Source organism: Anticarsia gemmatalis, chromosome 4 (assembly GCF_050436995.1).
Source record: "Anticarsia gemmatalis isolate Benzon Research Colony breed Stoneville strain chromosome 4, ilAntGemm2 primary, whole genome shotgun sequence".
NCBI classification, from domain to species: domain Eukaryota; kingdom Metazoa; phylum Arthropoda; class Insecta; order Lepidoptera; family Erebidae; genus Anticarsia; species Anticarsia gemmatalis.
The window spans coordinates 5,714,099-5,741,118 of record NC_134748.1 but is presented as its reverse complement, the minus strand read 5'-3'; the positions used below and the strand labels follow the sequence as shown (position 1 = coordinate 5,741,118).

Genomic DNA, 27,020 nt, shown 5'->3' with positions numbered 1-27,020 from the left:
AAAGAAAATCTCGCCGACAGTTAATCGATGGCACCGGTACATTTCAACACATCGGCTATCAATACTGTAGTCTAAAATTATCTCGTTGGGTCCGTCTGTGACCTTGTCCACCCATGAACTTGCAACCACTGATTACCGAATTACCGGACCCCTTGCCTATACTTACTGCGGCGATTTAAATAATAAATATCTTATCTAAATAACACCCAAACATTGTTTTGCCCTCAACGATCACGAGGTAATGACGTACATTAACTCTGATCACTAATAAAATTAGGCTCGCCACGTAATTTGACTTAATTTTGCCAGAACCATGTCTGAATCAGACGGTCAGACCCATGCGTTATTAATGCAAGATGTATTTCAAGAACAAAGACCTAATCGACTGATTCCGACTAAACGTTATTACTTAAATATGATCTGAAATATGGACCCTCCCCTATTTCTCATTTATATAGAATTTCCTCGAAAAATTAATACTTACATTTTATTATACCAACATTATACAGTGAAGTCAATGATACAGCGAAAAGCGTTAAACATAATCATGTAGAATATTAAAAAGTTCTTAACTATCGTGTATCGAGAAAACCAGTGAGATAGACCATTTTTGATGCGACTGGGTGACAGATATTTGTCATATCCTCTTACTCAAATCCTACCTTTGAAGAGCACAATCCTTAGCCTCGATTGTTGTGAATTTTGATTCTTCTCTGCCGGTAAGCCGATTGAAAATCTTAGGTAGGCTTGAAAGTCACATGTGTAGGACTTTGGCTTGAACAAATTACCTACTAGGCTTACTAAATTACATAAAAGAAAAGAAAGATTTACTGTCATTAGTGCGTACACACTTATAATACTATGCTCTTAGTTTTCTTATAGTCAACTTAACATCTCTACGCACTTTTCCCGTCCATAATTATCAAGCCGCTTTACGTTTTATGATCTCACCAACAATCCGTGGTACGTGGGTAATGCATTCAGTAGGAGCGTCGTTCACAGAGCGACTACTAATTACTCCGCCATATTAGTTAATTGTTCCCGCCTCCCCGCGCTCTCCCGCCACGCTTCGTGCTCCAATAATTGCACCTACTATTTCCGTTACTATACATTTTTTTGCAATCAATAAGAAGTACTTGTTTTGTACGATATTTACAGAATTTGAAGTGATTCTACGGTTCTTTGTTTATGTGATGTAAGATGACCACTACTAAGTAAATAAAAAAACATTTCAACACTAAAATGAGCAAAGAAGTAAAAAATAATTTAACTAGCCCAAATTTCCTAAATATAAAACTTACTTTATAGGTGTTTTGATACGTGACTAAGCGTTGTTGCGTCGGGAGACAGCTAAGTTGCCTAACTTTTGGAATACTTAAACCAACAAGCCAAACATAATACCTCCTTCATGGGAGAGGGAATAACTTAAGATAGACCGAATTACAAATGAGAGAGTACTCTGTTAAAACTCTTTAGTCATAGACAATCATATTATAATCTCCAACTGGCTGCCACTTGTGTAAAAAATTACATTGACGCCATTAGCTTTTTCTTCTTAATATTTTCTTTTTTTGTTCACATAGGGCTTTAGTCATATTTTTTTGGGGCAATGTAGCCAGATGTATCATCCAGAATATGTGAAACCTTTTTGTATAGATCTTTATGATTTCCTCTCGTCGTTTTTTTTCGTTGAAAATTCAAATAGGTGGAGTAAGTGGTTAGTGGTTACCTAAATAAATATTATTGGACAACTCACACACGGTCATTTGATTCCAAACTAAGCAGAGCTTGTACTATGGTAACCAAATAACTGATAAGCATACTTATATACTTCTAAATACATACTTATATAGATACATTAACATCCAGGCTCAGAACAAATACTCGTGCTCATCACACAAAGATTTGTTCCGGGTGGGATTCGAACCCACCACACGCGGCGCTACGGTTATTGCGTTATTGTTTACCTCCCTCCTGACTTTTAGAAGTAGATAAATGTGAATTATTAAACTATCTATACACATATTATGTTAGTATGTACGCAATAACTATATAGGCGTGTGTAAATTGCGATATATGACATGATGATCAAAGCTTAAGTAAGTACCTATAGTTAAAAAATAAACAAATGTTATGTATCGTTATGTACTTAATTTTTATTAGTTTTGTATCAACCTGTCGGAAGTTTAGGTATAGATATTCCCCATAAATTTGTGTCGAGGCTTTTAAATATAAGGAACAGGTATCTTTCAGCGGTAATTTCAAACTTACCTAGTTACTAATTTATCACGCATAACTGTCATATTTTCGCGCAAGCATCTTCTTTGACTAAGTAAGTCCGCTCCTCGTTCTTAATATCATTCATTAGTAACCAGTCCCAATTAGGTAACTATTTTATGCGTACTGATTTTCCAGCTGAATTACCAGAAAGGTCTTAAGATTCTCTGATCACACAAACCAGAGTGGGATTTGATTCCGCAAGAGACGTGGCGGCCATTGAAGCGAGATGACCACCGATTATTGCGCCTTGGTGTTTGTCTGCATTTCTTCAAGTGACCAACAAGGGTATTGATAAAACAAACCCGAGTCTAGTAAATTCATTAGGTATAGCACTTTTTGACGAATCGTTTAGCACTTATCCTAGGGGTGAGCGTGCTAGCTAGAAACGGCTGATACTTCGATCACTATTGATCCTTTGTGTCACATTAATGAGCACTAGTGGTAAGTAGGTACCTACCTAAGTATCTACTTATTTGATATTTAATATATACCTGGTATAAATTATGAAAACATTTAATATACCTAGGCTGTATTGCTCAAAATGGTTGAAGTGATCATTTTCAAAATAATTATTTTTGTGATTTAACTAATTTCCTATATGACAATAATATTGACTAACTAAGAATAAGAGTTGATCTCTTCGTGGTCTGTTAATTCTATGGGTGAGTACCTACCTAAGATTCAGCGTTTTAAAAGACAAATCTAATCTCGAATACTTATTCAATTCTTGATACATTTTCTGTCATCAGTAAACTAAACTGTTAAACCAATTCGATAGCAAGTTACGGCTATTGGACACTAGATGGCGTATCCGAGTGGTTCAGAAGAATTCGTTTTCAAAACGTTATTATTCGTCTAATTAGATTAAAGTCTAGGAGTTTACCTTTGTCTTATTCATATTTGACTCATGGGTATACTTAGCTAAATGAAGAAAGAAGAACCTTGTTGAACGGTTGTGTCCAGGTATTTTGTAAGTGAATCGCGTGTGCCACCTGCATTTAAATTGAAATGCTTAAACTATTTGATATTAAATAGATTGGTGTATTATTTAAGATTTCACATGTAAATGGTTGGGCGAGGCGTCCGGCATGCGTGCCGCGGGCGGTGGGCGTGCGCCGGCGGCCTGACCAATGGCGACCAAGAACCGCAAAACATACCGAATATTTTCCCTTTTTTCAACGGGCAGTTACAATAATTGAGCTTATTTGCATATTTTGACCATTACTCGGGAAACACATGAGATATATAAATATGATTCGATTAGCTTTGCAGTTAGGTAAAGTGCGGTAAACTACTCATACCACTACTTACTCACACTTTATGAAATGGAGTGATGTAGGCGAATTACAATGAACATAGGTACCTATCGTTGAGCTAGGAGACAAACGTTACAAAAATAGTATCCACTTCACATTAAATTTTGCTATATGTACAATAAGTATATATATAAAGAAATTTCCTGCTTATTACTGTACTACATTAGGTACTCATTACATAGGTACATATTATTATGCCTTTGTAGCGCGGTCAGTAGTGTGTGCGACTGATGATCTTTTGACTTGACTTTGACTGGTTTTGGGTTCAATCACTGAACTGAAAACTGAGAAAAGTGCTATTTGACTTTTCTAATTTATGTTACAATATCTTTTAGAAACGCTGGGCACGTTACTAAACTCCGGGAATGGACTCGCCCTTCCTATGAAATTTTCATACACCTCTCCCTGCATGTTTAGATAGAACAAGCGTGTTATGTAGATATGTATGTAATAAAATCTGTTTAGTTACTTAGGTACCTATTCGTTTTAAAATATCTACGCAACCTATTCAAGTGTATCAAATATTTTTTCGCATAAGGGTTATTTTAAGATCTTAAGGAAAACTATTACTTAAAGTAACAAAAAATAATAAAAACGTGGCAATAGGTAGAATAGACGACTGATAGTTATTAGCACTGGGTTTACGGTCAACTTGTATTTTAAAACACCTACTGTTTCAAGTTGTTTGGCGACACCAATCGGTACCTAACTACCTACCTTTAAATTGTCTTCTTCTTTATATTCTAGCTCTACGTGAAATACGAAATTTATCACATATTTGAAGTTTTACGTAGGTATCTCAAAGATCATGTAGTACATCATTATAATAATAAAAAATAAAGTAGTGGCCTAAAAGCACTTTGTTAAATGTATAAGATATATAGGTCAAATTGCCTCTTTGCACAATAAGTATTTTTTTTAAATATAGTAGAACCTTCTATTGGCTCTATGTTATATAAGATCGACTAAAATCAATTTCAATAACTAAAATCTGATCTTAAGGGTTGCAAGAAATAAAATGTAAAGTGAAAATGTTGCAGAATTGTGAGAATTGGCTATTCTGTCATGTGTCAGGTGATGTCAAAACTTTTGTGTCAAATTCATAATTTAGTGAATAAAATTATTCTGTAGTGGAAATTAGTTGGTCATTCAGTTTTTATATTAAGACTTATATAAATTTATGATATAAAGTACTTAAATTAAAGACTAAGTCAGTAATCACAGGTCTCCTGTGAGCTGAGTAGTTTTATGCGAACAATACAAATAAAGTTTCAATTATTTGTGGGCCTATTTTAAAACCCCAAAAGGTTTGTGTTGACCTAGACACATATTATAATTAGATTTATTTTCCCCATTGTTCAAGTATAACCAAATCATTTAGTTAATTTAAAACTCAATAGTCATTTGTGACCCAATTGTTATATTGGTGTAATGGCATGCTTGATGTGTCAATGATTGTTTTTTTTTTCCTCAGATGCAAATAAACTCAGACCCACGTCGTGCAGACAGGGAGCGTCGCTTTAAACCGCCGCCGCCTACGTCAGCACCAGCAGAAGACCTTACAACAGATTATATGAACATCTTAGGTACATATTTTCTCTTATCTCTGTACACAACCTTGGCCAAGATTTAACTGTACCTACAGCAAATAGTGGCTTATAACTAATACTACTGTGACTACTTCCAGGTATGGTGTTCTCTATGTGTGGTCTCATGATGCGCCTGAAATGGTGTGCTTGGACCGCTGTCTTCTGTTCCAGCATTAGTTTTGCTAACTCCAGAGTTTCAGATGATACAAAACAGGTAAGATGTCAGCAGCATTATTTATGTTATATTTAAAATGTGTTGAACCCTAAAGCTGCCTTATTATTTACATTTTGATGTTTACACTAAGAGTTCTATTAATGCTTTCTTTTTTTTTCAGATTGTAAGCTCTTTTATGCTGTCAATATCTGCTGTTGTCATGTCCTATCTACAAAATCCTGCTCCAATGTCTCCACCATGGGCCGCCCTTACAACATAGCCAAATCATAACATATCATTAACTTATTAATAATATAAAATTAAAGATTTTTAATTGTCTCCTCAGATTGTTTCATTTCAAAGTTCAATTTACCAACTAAGTAGCCTTGTCTGGCTGATTTAATTTGAGTAATTAAAAATACTGGAAAGTAGGTAACAATAAATATGTTGTATGTAGATTATGTTATGCTATTGAGCATAGCTGTATCCTACCCAAGACGATTATAATACTTTTTACACGAATCTAGAGCTGTAAGTCATGGCCGTGTTTAGCGATCTTGAGGTTTTAAAATACGTAATAGCGTTCTTAACACAGAGACAGAACCTAGACATCACTCATAAAATTTTTGCCTTCTAAAGAGAATGTACTCTAGTAATTAAGATTACTAGTGCGTAAAATTAAATCAGTGATTTCATTTTATTCCTGTCGCTTAGAAATGATCGTTAGCAGCTATATTATTATAAATTAATTGTTTGAGCATTCTATTTTTATCTCGAGCAGGTTCAGGTTACTTTTCCGTTTCTAGACGTAACATTTTCTGCCAACTGATTTTGACACGCTGTCATGTCATGTTGCACTTGTCGCAGTGACCTTTTTACTCTGTGGCAAAATTGCCGGATGGGATTTCGTGCACGTTAGCGCTAATTTTCTATGGCTAATACTCTAATAAGTTAAAGTATTTTAACTTAAAACCTGAAGTTTTTAACTTCCAATAAAACTGTGCGTCGGTTTGTCTGAATCTACGAATATATCAGGTAAATTTCTGTCTAGTACTTGAGGTTATCTTTAACGATAAAAATAACATTCTAGATCATTATTTCGCCTTTAATTTGTTTCTAGCCCGGTATACTGGTTTAATTCTCATAAAGCAGTCTATAAAACCCTGCTATATTGTGTTTAATTTGTACGAAAACACGAGTTAAACTATTTACAGCTGTTGGATATAAACACTACCTTTGAAGCCCAATGAATCGTCTAGAACCTGCAGCTTATTAATTAATCACAAGCGGTGATTGAATAACCATAATATACCTGTATTTATTTAGGATTAGCGAAGTATTGTGTATTTTGTTATGTACTAAATCATAGAGATTATGTTTACCTACTTTCTTTCAAACTTTATTTTCATAAATTCTGGTTCCTATATGAATAAAGTTAATAAACTATGTGTTTATGTTCAATATGTTTTGTTGTACCATTTACAGAATGCCTCCTAAAAAGGTTGAAGAGCCCGAGAAAAAGCCACTCATTGGAAGAGTTGGTACAAACTTGAAAGTTGGAATAGTTGGTGTCCCTAATGTGGGGAAATCGACATTTTTCAACGTCCTCACCAAGAGCCAGGCTGCTGCTGAGAACTTCCCTTTCTGCACCATTGATCCTAATGAAAATAAGTATATTTTTATTTTATTATCAAGACTTTCATGGTCAAAATCCTCTAGCTAGCTAATCTGTAAAATCTGTGTAATAACTTCTATGTTTTATATTATTATTGTTGGTATTTTTATAAAAAAAAATGATGGCAGGGTAAGATAAATAGATTTAGATTGGATGTCTGTCAAGCTCTGCGGGTAATACTGTAATAAACATCTTGCTTTTTCTCCTAAATATTTAAACTTGCACACTGGTATTCTGTATTTCATGTTATACTACAGGGCTTAGTAACATTAACTCTGAATTATTTTAACCTAAATGCTTGAAAGTATTTATTGACACTCAAAAGTGTTTAAGTTGTAATATATTAGTACAAGCCAGTCACACAAAAAAAAACTATTATTTAAAACTTTCAAGAGAATGCAATATTTTGACTAATTCATAATTTTGACAGATGTCAGTATTAATCTTTCCAAGATAATTTTGTCCAAACATGGCTAAAAATGAAGATAATTTAGACCTGGATGATGTAAATAATCTAAAAGATGTGTGGGTGCAAGAGGCTGTAGTATACAGTGGAGACACGAAAATTATCAATGACCAAACTCATGAGCCGGAACAAGAGTTACCTCTGCTAGCAGCTGCAGTACTCGGCATTAACAATACAGCAACACCTACACCTCATACATCTAAGTATGCCAACATTTGGACTGACATAGACACGCAAGAAATGTATTTAAATGAAAAACCAACATGTTACTTGATTGTTGGTAAACCAGGCCTAGGTGCCTACAGTCTTGGTGAAGCAATGGCTAAGAAATATAACTGTGTACACTTATGTCCTAGAAATATTATAAATGACGAAATATCACAAGGCAGTAACACTGGAATGTGCATGGATTTTAATATGAAACACAATAATGTTTGCTCATACCGATCTGTATTAAAGATGCTCAAACAAAAGTTGAAGTCTCCCACAGTTCATCACAGAGGATATGTAATAAGTGGCATTCCAATACTCACAGCTAATAATAGGCCTTATAACTTGGTCAGAACAAAACATAGTGAAGAAGCTGCTTTTATTGTGACTGAACTTTTGGTTGATTTGGTTATGAATTTAAAGAAGAAAAAAGGTAGAAAGACTCAAGTTAATCCAGAAAGTGGTGAAACCTCCGCAACCAGTTTAAATATGGAAGAAGGTGAACAATTTCCAGAAGAAGAGGAGGAACAGCAAGAAGAGGAAGCTGAACAACCTGCTGAGGAACAAGAAGTTATTGCAGAACTACCCAAGTTTCATTTGGACAGATGCTCTAAAGTATTTTACAATGTGAAGACATTTTATGAAACTACACAAGCTGGATTGCTACAACAACTTCAAGAATTATTCCATTTAAGTTTAAAGCCAGATATTATTATTTACATTACCTGTCCAGATGCTGATGTTATAACAAAAAAGAGCCACAAATATATTAATTATAAAAATGGTCAGAATACTACTGAACCATTTGTCAACAAAGTTGAATCAGAGCTGAGATGGCCTACCAAATATCACATAACTGAATATCAGAACCCACATGATTTACATGTTTTTAATCCTAAATATAATTGTAGACCTCCCATCAACTTTAAAAAGAAGGCCATAGACCAAATATGTAATTACAGAGAATTAATATTACCTTTTATTGAAAAGAAAATTATGGACTATGATCCTAAGCAAGTTATCAAGTTAGATGGACGCACTTCAACTTACCAAATGATGTATCAAATATCAGAGAGGTTGCTTTTGATGGATGTTAAACCTATTTTCATTCCAGAACCTTTATACATAGAAGAACCTCCAGAGGATTTTGAAGAATTTTGGAAAATGGTTGAAGAAACAAACATCATTCAAAGTGGTGTTTTGAAATTCCGACACTATGCTTCTCCTTGGTTAAATAGATGTCCAGTTGAACTTAAAAAGCGGCAATCAGTAATTGGAAAACCAAAATTTGCTGTTAAGTTTTTCAAACATGTGTATTTGTTGTCTTCACTTCCAAACTTTATTGCATTTTGTAGGAACCCACGACCTTACTTAAAACTACATTACTTAGAACCAACTTGTAGAATGATTGTAGTAGGAACAAAGTCATCTGGAAAAACTATGACAGCTGAGTGTCTATCATTGATTTTTGATACTCCAATCACTAATTTTCAAAAAGTCTTTGAAGTTGAACATGAAAAAAAGTATCAAACATTTGCTACAAACATTCTTTCAGAATTAATAGCGACCATTGAAGATGCGAGATTCGCCTCCTGGCAAAGTAAAGAACTCGATAGAATTACTATGTTAAATAATTGGAACACTTCAGTGCTAAAAGTGTTGAAGGAATATTTTCCATTGTTAATAGAAAGATTCAAATTTGCTAGTGAAGTACAACTACAAGAAACTGAAAGCTCAGATGAAAAACAAGAAGGTAAGGAAGGTGAGGGATCAGATGTCATATCTAGTACGGAGGAAGAGTCTGAACAAGTGGTTGTAGAAGAAAAGCCACAAGCTGATCCCGAGTTTTTGAAACAATTTAATGAATACCGGGAACGTCTTTCTTTTCTCCCGATTTTAGATAATGTGGACGAGTGCCAATCTGCTTTACAAAATCAAAATTTGTACCGATATGCACCTCTCGAATTGACCACAGTTCCTGAAACCCCGGCAGTACCTGTTCTAGGTGATGAGGATGTCAATAAAGCCATTTCGAATTATATCGCAGCTAACGATTTAAAAAAGGAAATCGAACCTACTATTGAAGAAATGATGACTGAAATAAAGAGAATCATAACCACAGTAGATACTACTCATCAGCAAGAAACAAATTCAAAGGAATTTTTTGGAAGATATATAATTGATGACTTCCCCACTGATCCTGAATATTGGGAATATCTCAACGAAGCTAATTTACTCCCAGATTATACTATAGCAACTATGGAAAATAGAGAACTCGAACCCGAACTAATAATGCATTATTTGAACATTGAAAAATGTATGAAAAATTATTACGAGACAATATTATCTGTTAAAGACCCACTATTTATCCTATCTAAGCAACAGAAAAAGAAATTGTCAGACAATAGAGCTAAAATTGACGTGAAGACAATAGTGCACAATGTAGTAGACGCAAGTGTTACTTATGATGATGTTGATGATGCTAGTCCTTACGCGACAGAACCAAGTGCTGAAGCGATGGCATCTTTTACTGAATCTGTCGAAAAATTTCGCGAAGGCTGGGATAACGTAAAAGTTAAGTTGGAAGATAAATTTAAATGTTATATTGAAGTAGAGCTTGAAAATAAAACGGATGTTGAACTATTAGAAGAAATACTTTTAAATATCCGTCAGGGTTATTTTCTAAAAAGTGAGCCAAATGAGGACGAGGAAATGGAGCCAGACGAAGAAAACATTCCTAAAGATCTTCTTACTTACAACAACCCCATAAATCTAGGTGAAACCAGTGTTTACTGCCCCTATACATTCTTTAACTATGGAGTCTTATGGGAGGGTAAACAAGAATTTTCTTTAAAATATGACAATAAGATCCATTATTTAGCTAAAGAAGAATTTGTCGAATTATTTCAGCAAGACGTGACGAAATATCAGGCATATAATAAACCGAATAAAAAGTGGCCGAAATTGAAAATCTGCGTCACCGGTTGTATTGGCAGTGGAACTTCAACATTAGCCAAGCGGCTAGCTACAGAGCTCGGATTACTACACGTTGATTTTGCTCACATCCTCAATAATTTTTATATGCCGAGACATTACAAAAAAGTTGGCCGCCCCTATGAAAATCCGTTTAAGGATGTAACTTTGGAAGAAGAAGGTGTGGTAGAGTTCCAAATGGACGAAGAAAACCCTAATCTCTTAGCTGATATTTTAGCCAACGAAAATGAATTCAGAAGGATGATTTATAATTATTATGAACGTGCACAACCCATACTTCCTTTAGTAATGCACAAGATAATTAAGAAATTGTGGAGCGAAAATCCTTACGTCTCGAAAGGCTTTGTTTTGGACGGTTACCCACGATTACAGCAGGATATTGAAGATATGGTTCAATGTGTTTGTATCCCTGATTTAGTGATAGAAGTAGACAGTACTTCGGAGACAACCCTCGAAAGACTTGGTCCTGTATTATTTAAAAGGTGGAAATTACAATTAAAGGAGGCCAAAGAGCAACATAGAAAATTTTTAGAACATGAACATAATGAATGGATGAAGTTATTAACGAAGAAAATCGTTGTGAAAGTTATAATCGAGGACATTCTGGATCAAATACCAATTGAGGAGGTGCCAATAAAAAGTGAAGCTGACCATCGTTCCGTCGAAAGCTTTATTGTTGACGCGCACCCGGCGGGTTCAGCCAACGTAGATCCAAAGGTATTTACGGCTTATAATGAGACAATAGAAGAGATCCCAATGCCTGTGGACACACGTGAATGGGAAGTACCCAACGAAGTTCGAGAAGGAATAGATTCCAGACTTGAAGCCATTCATGAGGCTGATTATGAAAGCATGCAAGCATTAAAAGACATCGTCACTGATAACAAAATCAAACTGGTGACTATCGACGGAACAAAACCTTTTTACAAAGTTTTCAGAAAGGCTCTATCTAAATTAACACAATTGAGAAACAGAACTAGTTCACTTTTTGAACAGACTTACATAATCAGTACTGATATAGCGGACGTTTTACTCACACAGGGGTATTGCTTCCTAAGTAAATTTGGTCGTCTATGTCCTGTCTACGTGCACGAAAATCCACAAACAATTCTTCACTCGTATAAAATAAGTAGACGCAAGGGGAAACTTTTTCCTGTGGTTCATCGTTCATTTATTTATTTCATAAGCAGTGAAGATAATGTCATTAAATTCAGATCAGACCCCTTAAAATATATAACTAGTGAAGAAATTAAATCTTTTAAACCGTATCCCTTAAGAATTGCAGTTATTGGGACACCAAAATCTGGAAGAAGTACGCTAGCATCAAACATAGCAAAACTAAACTATTTGATATGTATATCCAGAGGGAAGGCATTACGAAGTATATTAGATAATATGCACTGGACTGAGTTAGCTTCCAGAATCTCTAAAAAGCTTTATAACGGAGAAATTGTTGACTTTGATGATCTAATGAGTGCTGTTCAAACTATCGCTATTGACCATCGCACTGTCACTCATGGGTTTGTATTGGATGGGTTACCTAGCACGCCTTCAGAGGGCATGCTCTTAGCAAAGTATGGTCTTTATCCAAATATTATTTTTGATATTTCTGCTACTAAGGATATTGTAGTAGATAATTGTCAAAATGAAGTCTATTACGACATTATTAAATATAAACCGCCGTATTCTGAATCATACATGGACAATCGATATGCGAAATGGACCCAAAGGGGTTACAAAATCAGACAGTGGATTAATAGTGATTATCAAAATATTTGTATTCTAGATGGTAACGCGTCAAAGTGGCAGTGCTGGCAAGACGCATCTGATGCTATCAAGGAGTTAATTTCGAAAATTTATTATTACCTAACTAATGTTGAAACTAAAATAGTGCCTGCTCACGCCATGGCCATTTCAAATGAAATATTTGAACATAAGGCTTCGTCATTTAAGAATTTCTGCCCGGCATGCCTTCGTAAAAATGTTTTGAGACATATTGACTCTCGCGGTGATAAAAGAGGCGTAGTTCAATACAAAAACAGATTTTATTGGATTTGTGACAATCACATGAAAATAGTTTTAATGTTTCCCGATTATTATCTGACCAAAACGGCAAACATCCCTGAAGTCCCTGCGGTAGTTCATGTTATAAGCGCTGATAATGTGTACGAAAACGGGATCTGTATAGTTACATATGCGGAAAATTTACCAGGACAAAGGCTTGAACGAGGGACAAGTGAATTTGCCGCATCCTATAAACGCAAAACTTACCTGTTTTGTAGTGAACGTTGTCTTCACAAATTCTTAGATAAACCTCATCTTTACTCAGACATTACAGTATTCGAGGCATCCAGCTCGTTTCCTCGCTTGTCTTTGAATAAATTGCCCGACCTCGGTTATTTGGAACAAACATTAGGTAACATGTTAACTGAAGCGTGCTGCTCAGTTAATGCTGTTCGACCTAAGTATCCAGGCCTTAATTTCTCACATTCGGCATTAATTTACATAGCGTTGTATCTCAAGACGCACAACCCTCGTTTACCAAAAGAAAAGTTCTTATTTTATCAGAAGGCTTTGAAAATATTTGAATCTCGTAGCAAACTAATATTAGACTTGGGTTTGCGCATGAGGTCTATGGAAAATCCTTTTAGTAGTTACCCTAAATGTCGTCATGATAAGTCTAGAAGATGTTCATACGTGTCTGGAGCAGGCGAAATGTCGACTACTGGCTCGAGACCTTCGTCTATTATATCATCCTCGAGGGATTAACGCTTTTATTTTTAGTTTGAATTTAGATTAATTAAACACATACTTAATTGCTTACTACTTAACTTACTTAATAAAATGATTTAAAAATACTTGAATTTTACTATTTAATAATGTCAAGCACAAAAGCCAAAAGGTCAGAATTTTTAAATAATATATTGTTTTAATAAGTCTCTTTTCATCAGATGTTTAACCTTTTATTTTCTTTCAGCACGTAGGGTACCAGTTCCGGACGAAAGATTTGACTACCTCTGCGAATACCACAAGCCTGCCAGGTAAAGACTCCTTTTATTGATCTTGCTTATTTACTCAGTAACTAAATGTAAAACAAGGGTAGATCTGGTTCACGTAGAATTTCTGTGGAATTCTAAATTTTATTGTCTATAAAATTATGAAAATCTGTTGTAATTTTTTTATAGGAGTAGGCTAGCGCCTGGTAAATTTTGAATCAATAAATATTTGAGAGCTAAAATTGAAATGTGGTAATCATGTCAATGTATGTATATTTCCAGCAAGGTTCCAGCCTTCTTGAATGTGGTTGATATTGCTGGTCTGGTGCGCGGTGCGGCCGAGGGTCAAGGACTTGGAAATGCCTTCTTGTCTCACATCAAAGCCTGCGACGCTATTTTCAACCTTTGCCGTAAGTTTATTGTAATATACACGGATAATTAACACTGTCACTGCCAACAACCTACTGAGTTCAAAATACCGAGTGGGTTGATGGCATCAAAAGTTTTAAGAGCTATCTCTGAAAACTGAGTAGGCAGTTTTCAGAGATAGTGGCACTTAGATATACGTACAACGTATTATTTTTTATTTACTTAAAATATTGGGTGCCATGTAAAGTTGATATAGCACTGGCTCTATTCTTGAAACCGTCTTTCTAAAATCAAGATAAAAATAACATTTTTTATATAGCACAACACTTTTTATATAACCGTTTGTTTCGTAATATTATAGGTGCTTTCGACGACGAGGACGTGATTCACGTAGACGGTGACGTGAACCCAGTGAGGGATTTGGAGACCATCGGCGAAGAACTAAGATTAAAGGACGAAGAACAGCTATTGCAGAACATTGAGAAACTCGACCGCAACGTCAACCGTGGAGGTGAAAAGAAACTTAAGCCTGAATATGTAAGTATACGTCAATTATGAAGAGCTTGGCAGCGCAGTGGTATAAGTGGTCGCTACGTCACTACCAGTGCGTCGAGAGGTCGTGGGTTCGATGCCACTTCGTAGAATTTATAAATTCACTAGCCCTAAATATTGCCGCATCAATTAACGTTTATGTATTTTCTTTAATTTCAGGACGCCCTGCAGAAAATTAAGACAATCTTAGTAGATGAAAAGAAACACATTCGATTTGGTGATTGGAGTGCGGCCGATGTAAGTTTTATGTCTTTACCTTAAAGTTATCTCATTATTTTGTGGCATATAATAATATAATAAATATGTACGGTTTGATTTCAGATTGAAGTGCTGAACAAATATTTGTTTTTGACATCGAAACCCGCTCTGTACCTCGTCAACTTATCGGAAAAGGATTATATCCGCAAGAAGAATAAATGGTTTGTTTACACTTTTAATCCAAGAATTCTAGAATATTAGAGCATAGAAATGTATGAATATTGACAAGATTTCCAAGTCTAAACGTTTACCTTCTCATTTATTGCGTTTCCTATATTTCATTGCAAAAATAATATTCATTGCTAAAATAATAGCTTATTTAATTATACAACGTGTTTCCAGGTTACCAAAACTGAAAGAATGGATTGACAAGAATGATCCCGGCGCGCCTCTGATCCCGTTCTCCGGAGCATTCGAGACTAAACTTGTTGAGATGGACGCTGCTGAGCGACAGGCCTACTTGAAGGAAAACAACCTCTCTAGGTATGTCACCTTGTGTTCTTTATAATAAAGCCCAAAATCAAAGAGCACATGGCCACAAACACTATCAGCCAGTAATATCTTAAGACCTTAAGACCAGAAAAGGCGAATTCGTCGAGATTCTATTGCGCCTAGTATCTAGTTACGCGTCGAATTCGCCCCTTCTGTAGTTTTGAAGACTTCAAATGCGATCAGAAGTTTTCCATGTAATCAGATCTATTTCATATCCAGTGCAGTTGAGTGAGTTTTGACGAAATTTCGATAAATTATAATAAACTAAGTTATGATTTATTTATTTTTATTACAGTGCTCTAGATAAGATCATCGTGCAAGGGTACAAAGCGCTACAGTTAGAATATTTCTTCACTGCCGGACCTGATGAAGTGAAAGCTTGGACTATTCAGGTACGAGGCCATTTCCACACTACGCTTATTGTAAAACGATTCATACATAATATCGCGAATGCTGTTATACCCGAAGTTGTAAGCAGAAATGCATGAATTACACCCACATTTCGCTATTAACAATGTTAGTCCCATTAAAAAGGGGCGAAATTTTTGCCATTTACCGGGCACTTTACCATCCCCCTCTCCCTGCTAAGAAATATTCTAATATAAATTACAAATAACCAATAGTACAGTAGATCAGCAGTTGGATATAATGCCGACCGCGTCACAATGGGAGTCAGTCCTATAGTAGGATTTATATGCTTTATTTAGATTGGACATTGCCTATCCAATGGAGGTACTTATAGGAACTTTTATTATTTTACAGAAAGGTACAAAGGCACCACAGGCCGCTGGCAGAATCCACACTGACTTTGAAAAAGGGTTCATCATGGCTGAGGTGATGCACTATAAGGACTTCAAAGAAGAGGGCACTGAAGCCGCCTGCAAAGCTGCCGGCAAATACAGACAACAGGGTAAGCACAAATAACATATTTAAACTAAAAACCAACTAAAGGGATGCCAATAAAACAGTATATAAATCTGTGAATATAACAGTATACTGTAATCCAACGAAAATTCAATATTCGGTACTGTCCTACCCCATTCCTAAGATAGAGTAGTTCGTGAATGTCCACAAATTATGAATTAAAATCTGATCAGCCCTCAAATAATTTAAAATGTCGGTCGCTCACTTATTGATTGTACCGACTATAAGCACACGACTACACTCTCTATAAATAAATAATACGCGACTACACACTCTACACCGAATCTATTTTTCTACGTAAACAGTTGAATATTAATTTATATTTTTTGCATCTACAGGACGTAACTACGTCGTTGAGGATGGCGACATCATCTTCTTCAAGTTCAACGCGGGCGCCGGTCTAAAAGACGCTAAGAAAAAATGACGTGACAAGGTACTTCTGCTCTTGGTACACTTACTGTACCTCAACCTCGTTCTCTACTCACTACTACACGTCGCTTAAATACGCTACGGTTTTACACTTTAACAATAAAGGCGTGATAATAATATCTATGTATTTATAATCTTATAATAAAAGCTTGTTGATGTTTGTACAATTCACTTTATTTAAGACATAATTGTACTTAGAGTTAATGTTCGAATTATAATACTTCAACAAATTCTTCGATGCGTGTCACTTGTGCCTCCTTTTCAGGTTCGTCGTCTATTTCTGAGAACATTTTTTCTAACACCATTCTTAGTTGTTTTATGAAACGTTTTAGATTGATGTGAGATAGAATGCCTTGTTCTGTGACGGGAGCTAACTTCTCTTTGTCTTTTTCGGACTTTTTAAATACATTGTTTAAGATGTATGATAACGCTTGTGTTACTGCCTCTTCCCATTCCTAGAACAGAATAGTAATGTACATATTATATCATGTAGTAGGTGCGTAATGCATAAATAAAATATTGTAAAAACATAACTTACTTGATAATGTTCATAAAGTGAACTCAAACACATCATTTCCTCTATCAAAGTGACTTTCAAGTCATCTCTAGGGCATTGTTTTAATAAATAAATTACTAGATTCCCGACAGCTGTCATAGCACTACCAGCTCTGAAAAAAGTAATTTACTTTAGTAGTTCAGATATTCTTACACATTTATTGGTATAACTTGTTGGACATACATACCTACAAACAGTCTCCTTACACTTAATAATACCATACACAACCTTGATCAGTCGCTTGTGAGTATCTTTCATAAGAAATTCTAATGGCTCGCAGTCTCCAGGCGGTAACGAGCCATATTGTACGAGAAGTCTCTTCTGTACTACTGTGAACTGCTTCTGAAGTACATTGAGCTCATCCTATTGAAAATAAAAATGTATTTTCAACAAATATATCCATAAAACTTTAAAGAAGTAGATAAATAGTCATTGTTAAACTGAGTATAGAATGCCAAAAAATGTAAAAGCGATTAAATCAACCCTTCGATGTTACAAAGAGGCCGACTTCGCACGTGCACCTACTAGGTATACTTTCACTACATTGTGCATACGAATACAGGCACAGTCTTTAAATTGAACACAATCTTACCTCTAAATCTTTTAGCTTTATTCTTTCCTTCGCGTGAGTTTCAACGCATTTTAAAAACCTATGAGTTAATTGCTTAATAAATTCCTTATCATACTTCAATTTAAAGCGAAAATCTTTCACAGCCATCCTTTTATAGTGGTCCGTTATCCGAATGAGAAAGTGATCTAATATCGATATCATTTCTGTAAAGTCTTCTGCCTCTATCGAGTATTGTTCAACATCAGTCTTCAAAGTTATATACTTTTTAGTTGATCTATAAACGAAAGTTAAATTGTTCCCGAATTTTGTAAGCTCTTCTTCTGAGAAATCTAAAATATAAAATGTATTATCATATTACAATATTATTCTTTCACAAAACAAATTTAGCGAAAATATATAATTACCTGTAAATATCTTTGAAAATTCTAAACATGAATGGTTTGTTTCTATTCGTAACTTTAAGTGGCTTTCGGCAGGATTCTGTACTGGCGTACAGTAAAGACTTAACGGCAGCAAAACTCTTCTGGACATTACTATTATCTTTCCAGAAGTATCGGTGACAGTGAGTATTATTTTCACCCTACTCTCAGTGATATCGGCTTCACTAGTAAGGAACACCTGATTTTCTATAATTTCAGTCCCATTAATGCTGTCGAGACAAATCGTTGGCTCCGAACAAGAAAACGGAGACGAACAAACGTATGTAACTTGAACACTCTTGATAAAATTTGGTTCTTCACAAGTCAATATCACAATAACTGGACACATTAATAAATGGAGAGCCTCATCATTATCGCCAGTAAATTCTTGAAATAGATTTTGCACTGGTTTTCCAACGTCTGCTTTTATTTTGAGTATTTGTTCCACGATTGATCTTTGGTTACCTGCGTCTGAAAAAGACGTGTGACATAGAATGAGGAATCATGCATATTCTCAGATATAGCAACGCGTTCATTCGACATTCCTACCTTCATTGTTGTTGAGAATCTTCCGCAATGATTCTTCAACAACTTCCAATTCGGCTTGCACTTGTTCGGGATCAGTAACGTCATTGATCATGGGAGGAGCGTTTGAGTTCAAATCTGGTTCTGTGCTCAGATAACCAACATTTACAACTCCTTTGTTGGAAAGCGTTACTAAACCTCCTGGTAGGGACTTGAGAAAGCATCGGGAGATAGATATTGCCGGGGTCAAAAGTGAACAAGACCATAGTAAAGTAGTGCCCTCGTAGATAAATAATTTAGAATCGTCTGATGTTACCATGATGAGTTGACGTGCTCCAGGCTCTGAAAGTAACATTTAGACAGAAGATCTCTCATAGTGCCGTATTTTCTCAATGAAAACTACTGATTGTAGCCATATAAAAACCCATGGGTCCTAAGAACAAATTCGATTGAATTCGACTCACCGTAATACCAACCAATGAGGTAAGCATAAAAACAAATGGGCATAAAATCGAACTTAATCATGAACTTCATGAGCCCATTGTCCTGAAAACAGTAGAGATGTCTCTCGCCGAGTGCCACTATACTTGAAAAATTGTTACTGGTCTGCAAATCATAAAGAATTTCGATGATTTTTAAAGTAATCAAAAGTTTAAGCGGTACAGTACTAACACAAGTTGAGATCGTAAATAATTTACCTGAATCACTTGAATACGAGATATTTCTTCACCAGAATTATACACCCATTGTGGTATATTCTTTTTATTCTGCCTTACATTTAGTTCACTGAACTCTCGGAGCTGTTGATAACTAATATGAAATATTAGGTTATTGAATATATTCCAACTTAGATGAATAAAGAGTTAAGTAGATTTTATGTTATTTACCTGTAAATTTCTAGCACCCATGTTGATTTACATATAACGAAAGAATCGCTACTTGGAATGTAGGCCACCGGCGAAGGAATAATAACATCATTGAAAATGCACATGAACAAAAATGCATCTTGATCGAAGAAACTCAAGCTGCCATCAAGGCCGAGTATGCAGATGAAATCTCTCGTTTTAATATTACCAAACGGACCGTAAGTTAAACTGTCTGCTTTACGAGTGAACGAGTGTTTAATCACAGGAGCCAAGAAGTTTTGATTACCTGGAATTTCCCAAAATATATTATATTGTAACTGCAGACAGGTACCTTGAACGATTCCTCGCGACATTGATATTTCGAGCATTTCCGCCCCAGCCCTAAACAAAATTGAATGACGCGCAAGTCGCGTGATTGCGACTTGATAATGACGCACCTAGGCTAGCACGTAGTAGAGCCCATGGTAAAGTTAAGTTCATTTTTATATCAACTATAAGGATTTATTGTACAATTGGATGAAAGGTGAAATTACAGCAGAGGCCAATGGTCTTTGGTCAGCAGAGGTCATTGACCTCTCTGAAAGTTTCTCCATGATGCGCTCGGTGCGTCATAGGCCATGAATCGGTTATTAGGTAGGTTATTTAGAAAGTATTTTTTTAAGCAGTCAATAATACAACACAGCGCAATCGCCATTGTTTGTGTCCATCTTATCACAGGTGCAATTCCCGCGCCGGGCTCCCTTAATGACTCACAATCTCACAATCTGTTTGATTTCTTTCTGTCTGCGCCAAAGGTTGAGAATGTAACTTATTCTAACGTAAGTAACTATACGAATTAGGAGTTGCAGAGATACTTGTATTATCATTAAAAAGAAAGATTTTTCAACTGGAATGCTGTTTTTACTCGTCTGGGTGTGGAAAACAAACAACAAGTTATGCAACATTTCTACCAAAAACCTGTTCGGCGCTATACCTACTGCTAAAGTTAAATAAATTTATAACACTTACCAGCTTCTATGTGACCGTCTTTCCTCTTCAAATAGAAAACTTCGTAATTCTGAGGATGCAGTACTATGATCTGACGATCTTCTGCGCCACTACAAATGAATGTCTAGATTACACATCGTAGTAATTTATTTAGTTACCTAAGCAAGGAGGGAATTCATCGAGTTTCTGATAGGCCACGGAGTTACTGGGATTTTCTCACACCGCCTTTGTACAGTAGGTAAAGGTAAATAGTTCGGGCTTGAAAACTTTTGTTGCTGTATCTACCTACCTATCCGTATTAAACGGATCTGTAGATCAAAGCCACCTGTAACCCTAGGGAACTTCTTACGTGACTTGAACCTGACTTTTGTCGGCTTAATTCACGCTGGTAGATCTGCAACACTTAGTTTCGCCTTCGGGAAAACGCAAGTGTTGTTGCCGGGAATTCCTAATGCATTATAAAGATTCTTAGAAGTAGGTAATATAAAACGTACTGTCTGTAACTTTTGGATTTGAGGTCGTCGGAGGAGAGGAGCACGACAGATTCTGTTAAGTAATTACCTAGAAACTTTAAGTTTGTTTTCGAGAGTAGGCTGTAACAGTAATTTAATCAGATGCATTGTGGGATGACACGATTTACGCAAATCTAAACTTACCTACATGTTATACCTATTTAATAATGAATTACTTAAATAGGTATAAAATAAAAAAAATAATCATGTAAACTCATGAACTTGTGAGGTAAGTAGTTGGTAGATAGTGTAGGTACAGTACCCTACCTGCTAAAAGTATGTACTTACCAATGTCGAGTATGACAACTGAATATCTTAATGGGTTGTTTGGATTTAAAAAAGCTCAAGAATACTTACGCGGTAAATTTCCCGGTTTCAATTTGTAATATAATGTCACTGAGCTGGCTTTCTAACAAAACTTGCGACGACTCGCCTTCTGGTTTGTATACTTTTAAAAGAGATTCTTCACCAACTAATATACAATCGTTATCAGGATAGGAATTGAATTTGTCCACTTTAAGACAGTTGGCATTTTGTATTCCTTCATTTGACTGCTCATTTTGCAGGGCACCGTTGGACCACCATTGCTTAACTTTAAATATGGACATTTCCGTAACCTTCTTATGTTATAATTAAGTAATTTTAATATCATCTGCTTATTGTACCTATTCAGTTGTCATAGAAACGTAGCTGTTAAATTTCGTAAACAAAGACCGTCTAAAAATAGGTAAAATATAGATCGAGCAGAGGCTAGTCAAAGGGTATCTACGCTTTTATACCTACATGTTGATAGAAATAATCAAATTACAAATAACTATCTATTTTAATAAAGAAAATAAATTATTTTATAATTCCTTTATAATATTGCTTAACATTACAATGTAGCGAAGGATTATAAAAAGAACGCCATCTCTCGTCGAAGCTCTAAAGTTACTATCCATATAATCTACAGAAGCTACAGAAGACTAAGGCCCAGCGCAGACAGACCGGAATAATCCTCGCGCGGTCTCGAGCATTTTCTTTACGGCTCGCGGATGCTCGAGCATGCTCGCGACTGCTCGAGCCTGCGCGAGGAAAACTTTCTAGGTTACCATTCTTCATTAAACAGGCCAGTTTTCGTGAAAATTCGTCAACGATGGTAGACTGGGCCATGATTATAATTGCTCTTTTGACTGAAGAAGAATAAAAATGACGTTCTCTCTCTTTAAACTCAGTAACAACATTGAAATTTTTCGTACGATGCTCGCGCGTCCTCGAGTATGCGCGGGGATACCCGCGCATGCTCGAGGACGCGCGAGCATTTTTTGTCAGGTTCAAGCAATTATGCACTTTATTTTAATTAATTTAAAGTTGATTTTCAAGTGCGTTAAAAAAATCCTCTCCGCTGCGCTCCTCTTGGTCTGCGCTGGGCCTTAATCCATCAGAATAGATGGCAGAAACCATAGCATACAAATAATCATAATACTTAGGGCAGTGACCATTACCTGCTGATAAATGACGACACAAGAGTTTATTGACCTTGTAAGGTCACAGAATTATAAAATGTCGTTGACCTGCGTTGACCATCTACAAACTCAAAGGTCAATGACCTTGATATAAAATTAGTTCCTTAATTTGACCTTTTTTAGCGTTAGGGCTAATTCTTGAGGGATTACAGTACACCATGCCATTAGACCATGTGTTCTATGGTCTCAACTAGTCTCAAGAAGTTCAGTCCTTGCGTAGAAAATACACCTACATAAGGACAGGTTAAGTTAAGGCTTTTACGTCCGAAAAATCCTTCGAATTAAATCCGGGACGAAAATAAAATAAAAAAAACATAGCCATTACATTTGGTCTGCTTGGTGGTGACCAAGCAGACCAAATTCCGGGATATTTGAAATGATGAAAAAATATATATTTTTACAGATACCTACAACACTTAAATCCAATTGATGCCATACTCATTATTCATACCAATATTTTTAAGGGTTTAGTAGTTGGTAGTTCATTAAAGGGGGTTAATTTTGAACGTAGGTATATTTAAACCTATTTACCATTTTTTACCATGGAAGTAATAGTACTAACTGGAAGGATCACTAAGACCGAATTCGCGAGCCTCACTTCTAAGGCCCTCTGTCCCTTTCTAGAAGGTGTCCATACTAAAGCGGAATCGTGGATAAACTTGAGACTACTGAATATACACAGTGACGAAATTTTGTCATAACCTTACAAACCATCGATTTTTACTCATCACGCAGGCTAACCTGGTCACAACTACTCCACCCATCATAAAACTCAATACCTTTATTTATTAAATCATCTACCTGAGCAATAAAATGAATGAAAAAAAACTGAATCAAAAGATGTATGGGCATACATGTAAACTTTTAGGGCTCATAGAATCACTTTTTACTGTAAACATTAAACAAAAGCAATTATTTGGTAAAGCTGTTAAATGCTTTGAAATAAGAACAAAATATGTATGATGTCCACAAAAATGTTAAATGAGAGTGACACTACAATACAAAAAAACTCGGAACTATTTATGCTGGGCCGGTGCTTAATTTGCTTGATTTTTCTGTGTTGCTAGAAATAACAATTTCAATTTCCTTGCTGTTTAAAATTGGGACAAACATTTCAAGATACAAACTATCCTTAGTGTGCATCAAGACTAATAAATTATAAGTTGCCCACATCGTACAGCGGCAAATGTTAGAAAGGGGCAAAGGCCCTTAATAGTAAGTCTCACTCGCGACCGTTTTTCGAACAGACATTAGAACTATCAGAAGTAAACTCATAATAACAAGCAGTAAAGTATGAATTTATTTGATATATTTTTCTTGGTGATTCTTCCAGTTATTATTACTACTTCCATGTTTTTTATTTAGATTGTCTGTACTTACGCTTTATATGCTTGCAACACTGACTTCTTCCCCTCCACAAAGAATACCCATGAAGAATACGCGGAGTATAGACAAGATTATAAATCAGAGGAGAGCATAGACTAACAAAGTAGTGTGCTTTTACGACTGTCATTGTTTGCATCGAAACAAATTTTGCGATATCCATAAGCTTTACTGAAAGTTGAGAATTGTGAACTACTGAAAATTTATTAACGAAAACGTGTTGAGATCGTCTTTTTGTCTTCAATTTTCTAAGCAAGTTGTGAAAATGGAGGACGGTCCTCAAAACAATGGTGGTGCTGGTGGAGAATCTGAACAAAGACCAAACGGTGGCGGTGGCGATGAAGGCGACGCATTAGGAAGTCATGATTCTTCACGAGGTGCGCGCTACGCTCGTATGCCTGTTGAGAGAAACGCTCCCTATTACAACATGGGCCACAAGTCACGCGGTATGGCAATTATTTTTAACCACGAACATTTTAATATTCACAGTCTGAAAAGCCGCACTGGTACTAACGTAGACAGTGATAATCTCTCAAAAGTTCTTAAGAGTTTGGGATTTACTGTTACAATTTTGCATAATCTGACATCAAGTGAGGTCCTCGGCTATATTCGTCAAATTGCTGATATGAATCACTCTGATAATGATTGCCTGCTTATTGCCGTGTTGACCCACGGAGAGATGGGTGTATTGTATGCTAAGGATACTCACTATAAACCAGACAATCTATGGTCACAATTTACTGCTGATAAATGCCCTACATTAGCTGGTAAACCAAAGCTGTTCTTTATTCAGGCTTGTCAAGGAGACAAGTTAGATGCTGGTATTGAACTTAATCGAACTGAGACTGATGGATCTCCTGCATCATCATACAAAATTCCAATTCATGCAGACTTCTTGATTGTTTTCTCCACTGTTCCTGGCTATTATTCTTGGAGGAATACCACACGTGGATCCTGGTTTATGCAAGCATTGTGTGATGAGTTGCGGTATGCAGGCACTGAGAGGGACATCTTGACTTTGTTAACTTTTGTTGCTCAGAGAGTTGCACTGGACTTTGAATCTAACACGCCTGATATGTTGCCTATGCACCAGCAGAAACAAGTTCCTTGCATCACCACTATGCTCACTCGTCTTCTTGTGTTTGGTAAAAAGTAATTTTATGCATTCTGTTGTCATACCTATGTTAGGTATCCAAATAGTATATAGTTTTATATAATGTAAGTATTTTTGGAAATATTCCTAATTCCTTAGAAAATAATGTTCAATGGCTGTTAAAAATAAAGATTTATGGCTAGGTGCATTCTTGAGATTATCTGTTTTGCATTTCTTTTTTATAAGTCTGTTTTATTTTGTGCTCTGTTATATAACTATATAACATGCCATATTTGTCACAAATAATTTACTGTAATGATTAATTATACAATTAATGTAAGCTGTGAGGTGTCCATTCTGCTCATTTTAGGTATTTATGGATCTCAGAATTTGAACGCACAATTTGCATGGTAAATTAAATCGAGGTTGCTCAAATTATTATATATTATAAAAAAACGTATGTGAAACTTTGGTGTCATAAATGATTTGAAATAAAAGTATTGTGCAATTTATATTTGGCATAACATCATGTACTTAAATTTAGAGTATGAGTCATAGCATGTATTAAAAGCAATTCAATTTTAATGTAAATTTTACATATCAGAAATTTTAAAATGTTCCAAAATTGTCTTATCCTTATAGGCTCCTTAGAAAATTCCCAAGTTACTCATAAAATGACAATTTTTATGGCTAACATACAATTTAAACTTTTGTTTTAATTTTGTCTTAATTCTAGTGCCTAAAGACATTTTAGAATAGAAGCATTTATTGTTGTATTAGTTGATAATGTTAAAAATATTCCACTATCACCAGTTATGTTAGTTTTCAACTATTTTTATTTTGGTGATGGCTTGTAAAGGTGTCTGTTTGCATGATGGGTGTCATAATAAAGAAATTATTAGTAAAATAGAAATGTTCTATTTAAGTAGTTGCAATGTATCCAAGTAGTGTGTTAAAGAATCTCATTATTAAATATTTAGATTGAGTCCATGTGATTGAACTGACTGATTTATCATTAGTCTGAGTAGTATTGAAATTATCTATGAGGAGTAGAAGCAATGCATTTATATTCATAAAATGTGTGTGGAATTATATTATATTTTGAATAAGTAATTGAAATTGTGCCTTCCTCAATATTTAAAATGTATTTTAGATACAATTATAATTTGAAAATGTTCTATATTTAAACAACTCCTCATAGATTTTTGAAGCAATGAAATGACTGGTTCGTATTTTTATAAATGCTTATATTTAATACATGCATAAAGTAAGCAATAAACTTCTTCCAAACTTAATCCTTTGTTTTAATTATACATGTCATTTTACTTACTAAATAAGTTGCGTAATATTATCGTTTGATAATATTATATATCAGAAAAGTGAACAACCCTCCCTCATTACGGTAGGAGACCCTAGCCCAAAATTAAAGCAGGTTAAATTTATTTAAATTTTATAATATTCGAGATGATAGCGATTCACGCGCAGTTTACAAATGATTAGCAATCAAATCGGCAACATTGCATTTCATTACATCATAATATTTATTCACGACAGTCTTACCATAAGAACACGTTACCTATATCAATATTCCTCTTACACCATAAAAACACTCATAGTTGTTGAGTGGTACTATACCTATATGTACTGCAATTTCTAAGTAGTAAAGCAGGGTTATCTACCCTACAAGTGCTTTGTTATCCTACATTGGCTATGAATGCTACGATGCAATGTGTGTTATCGACTATTGCATTGCGTCCTTCGTTCTCTGGTGTACTATGTATGTAATCTATTGCGCATTGGTACCTACATATATTGCCGCTTCAATAACTTGTTATTCTGTAATATAATTTGTGAGTAAATAAACAATAATCCTTCCTCCTAATTCGATATTAATCATAT

General features: G+C 35.3%; 5 protein-coding genes across 6 annotated transcripts; 4 read left to right on the top strand and 1 right to left on the bottom strand.

The window, feature by feature from the left end:
- Nucleotides 1–4,666: 4,666 nt before the first annotated feature.
- On the top strand, nucleotides 4,667–5,680 carry LOC142972672 (protein Asterix). Its single transcript, XM_076113962.1, has 4 exons — nucleotides 4,667–4,903; nucleotides 5,071–5,182; nucleotides 5,284–5,399; nucleotides 5,521–5,680. Exons 2-4 carry the CDS (start codon nucleotides 5,071–5,073, stop codon nucleotides 5,617–5,619), a joined length of 327 nt encoding a protein of 108 aa, XP_075970077.1. The 5' UTR covers nucleotides 4,667–4,903; the 3' UTR covers nucleotides 5,620–5,680.
- Nucleotides 5,681–6,205: 525 nt separating this feature from the next.
- LOC142972287 (obg-like ATPase 1) lies at nucleotides 6,206–16,937 on the top strand. Of its 2 annotated transcripts, none has more exons than XM_076113269.1 (11): nucleotides 6,206–6,374; nucleotides 6,825–7,006; nucleotides 13,665–13,725; nucleotides 13,963–14,090; nucleotides 14,411–14,586; nucleotides 14,761–14,838; nucleotides 14,923–15,020; nucleotides 15,202–15,342; nucleotides 15,647–15,743; nucleotides 16,114–16,261; nucleotides 16,614–16,937. In XM_076113269.1, exons 2-11 carry the CDS (start codon nucleotides 6,826–6,828, stop codon nucleotides 16,697–16,699), a joined length of 1,194 nt encoding a protein of 397 aa, XP_075969384.1. In that variant the 5' UTR covers nucleotides 6,206–6,374; nucleotide 6,825; the 3' UTR covers nucleotides 16,700–16,937. The 2 variants fall into 2 exon arrangements, with proteins under 2 accessions (XP_075969384.1, XP_075969385.1); XM_076113270.1 differs by having other exon boundaries at nucleotides 6,825–7,010; nucleotides 13,669–13,725.
- On the top strand, nucleotides 7,039–13,655 carry LOC142972284 (adenylate kinase 9-like). The gene has a single exon (XM_076113257.1). It carries the CDS (start codon nucleotides 7,484–7,486, stop codon nucleotides 13,451–13,453), a length of 5,970 nt encoding a protein of 1,989 aa, XP_075969372.1. The 5' UTR covers nucleotides 7,039–7,483; the 3' UTR covers nucleotides 13,454–13,655.
- On the bottom strand, nucleotides 16,916–21,748 carry BBS9 (Bardet-Biedl syndrome 9). The gene is made up of 11 exons (XM_076113268.1): nucleotides 21,498–21,748; nucleotides 20,650–20,738; nucleotides 19,663–19,927; nucleotides 19,474–19,585; nucleotides 19,240–19,381; nucleotides 18,800–19,117; nucleotides 18,236–18,721; nucleotides 17,853–18,160; nucleotides 17,448–17,623; nucleotides 17,243–17,372; nucleotides 16,916–17,159 (listed from the first exon to the last, which is right to left on the bottom strand). The coding sequence occupies exons 1-11, from the start codon at nucleotides 21,746–21,748 to the stop codon at nucleotides 16,917–16,919; spliced, it is 2,520 nt and encodes an 839-aa protein (XP_075969383.1). The 3' UTR covers nucleotide 16,916.
- A 2,342-nt stretch (nucleotides 21,749–24,090) lies between these two features.
- Drice (Death related ICE-like caspase) lies at nucleotides 24,091–26,416 on the top strand. The gene has a single exon (XM_076113271.1). The coding sequence runs from the start codon at nucleotides 24,294–24,296 to the stop codon at nucleotides 25,182–25,184; it is 891 nt and encodes a 296-aa protein (XP_075969386.1). The 5' UTR covers nucleotides 24,091–24,293; the 3' UTR covers nucleotides 25,185–26,416.
- Nucleotides 26,417–27,020: the final 604 nt, after the last annotated feature.

What these genes read in the sequence shown, in the direction of transcription:
- LOC142972672 (XM_076113962.1), top strand. Translation starts at nt 5,071, where the DNA reads ATGCAAATAAACTCAGACCCACGTCGTGCAGACAGGGAGCGTCGCTTT. An exon ending in AGATTATATGAACATCTTAG is followed by an intron (nt 5,183 to 5,283) that starts GTACATATTTTC and finishes GACTACTTCCAG; the next exon opens with GTATGGTGTTCTCTATGTGT. An exon ending in TTTCAGATGATACAAAACAG is followed by an intron (nt 5,400 to 5,520) that starts GTAAGATGTCAG and finishes TTTTTTTTTCAG; the next exon opens with ATTGTAAGCTCTTTTATGCT.
- LOC142972284 (XM_076113257.1), top strand. Translation starts at nt 7,484, where the DNA reads ATGGCTAAAAATGAAGATAATTTAGACCTGGATGATGTAAATAATCTA.
- LOC142972287 (XM_076113269.1), top strand. Translation starts at nt 6,826, where the DNA reads ATGCCTCCTAAAAAGGTTGAAGAGCCCGAGAAAAAGCCACTCATTGGA. An exon ending in CACCATTGATCCTAATGAAA is followed by an intron (nt 7,007 to 13,664) that starts ATAAGTATATTT and finishes TTCTTTCAGCAC; the next exon opens with GTAGGGTACCAGTTCCGGAC. An exon ending in AGAAACTTAAGCCTGAATAT is followed by an intron (nt 14,587 to 14,760) that starts GTAAGTATACGT and finishes CTTTAATTTCAG; the next exon opens with GACGCCCTGCAGAAAATTAA.
- Drice (XM_076113271.1), top strand. Translation starts at nt 24,294, where the DNA reads ATGGAGGACGGTCCTCAAAACAATGGTGGTGCTGGTGGAGAATCTGAA.
- BBS9 (XM_076113268.1), bottom strand. Translation starts at nt 21,748, where the DNA reads ATGTCCATATTTAAAGTTAAGCAATGGTGGTCCAACGGTGCCCTGCAA. An exon ending in TGTAAGGAGACTGTTTGTAG is followed by an intron (nt 17,373 to 17,447) that starts GTATGTATGTCC and finishes TACTTTTTTCAG; the next exon opens with AGCTGGTAGTGCTATGACAG. An exon ending in CACTTTATGAACATTATCAA is followed by an intron (nt 17,160 to 17,242) that starts GTAAGTTATGTT and finishes ATTCTGTTCTAG; the next exon opens with GAATGGGAAGAGGCAGTAAC.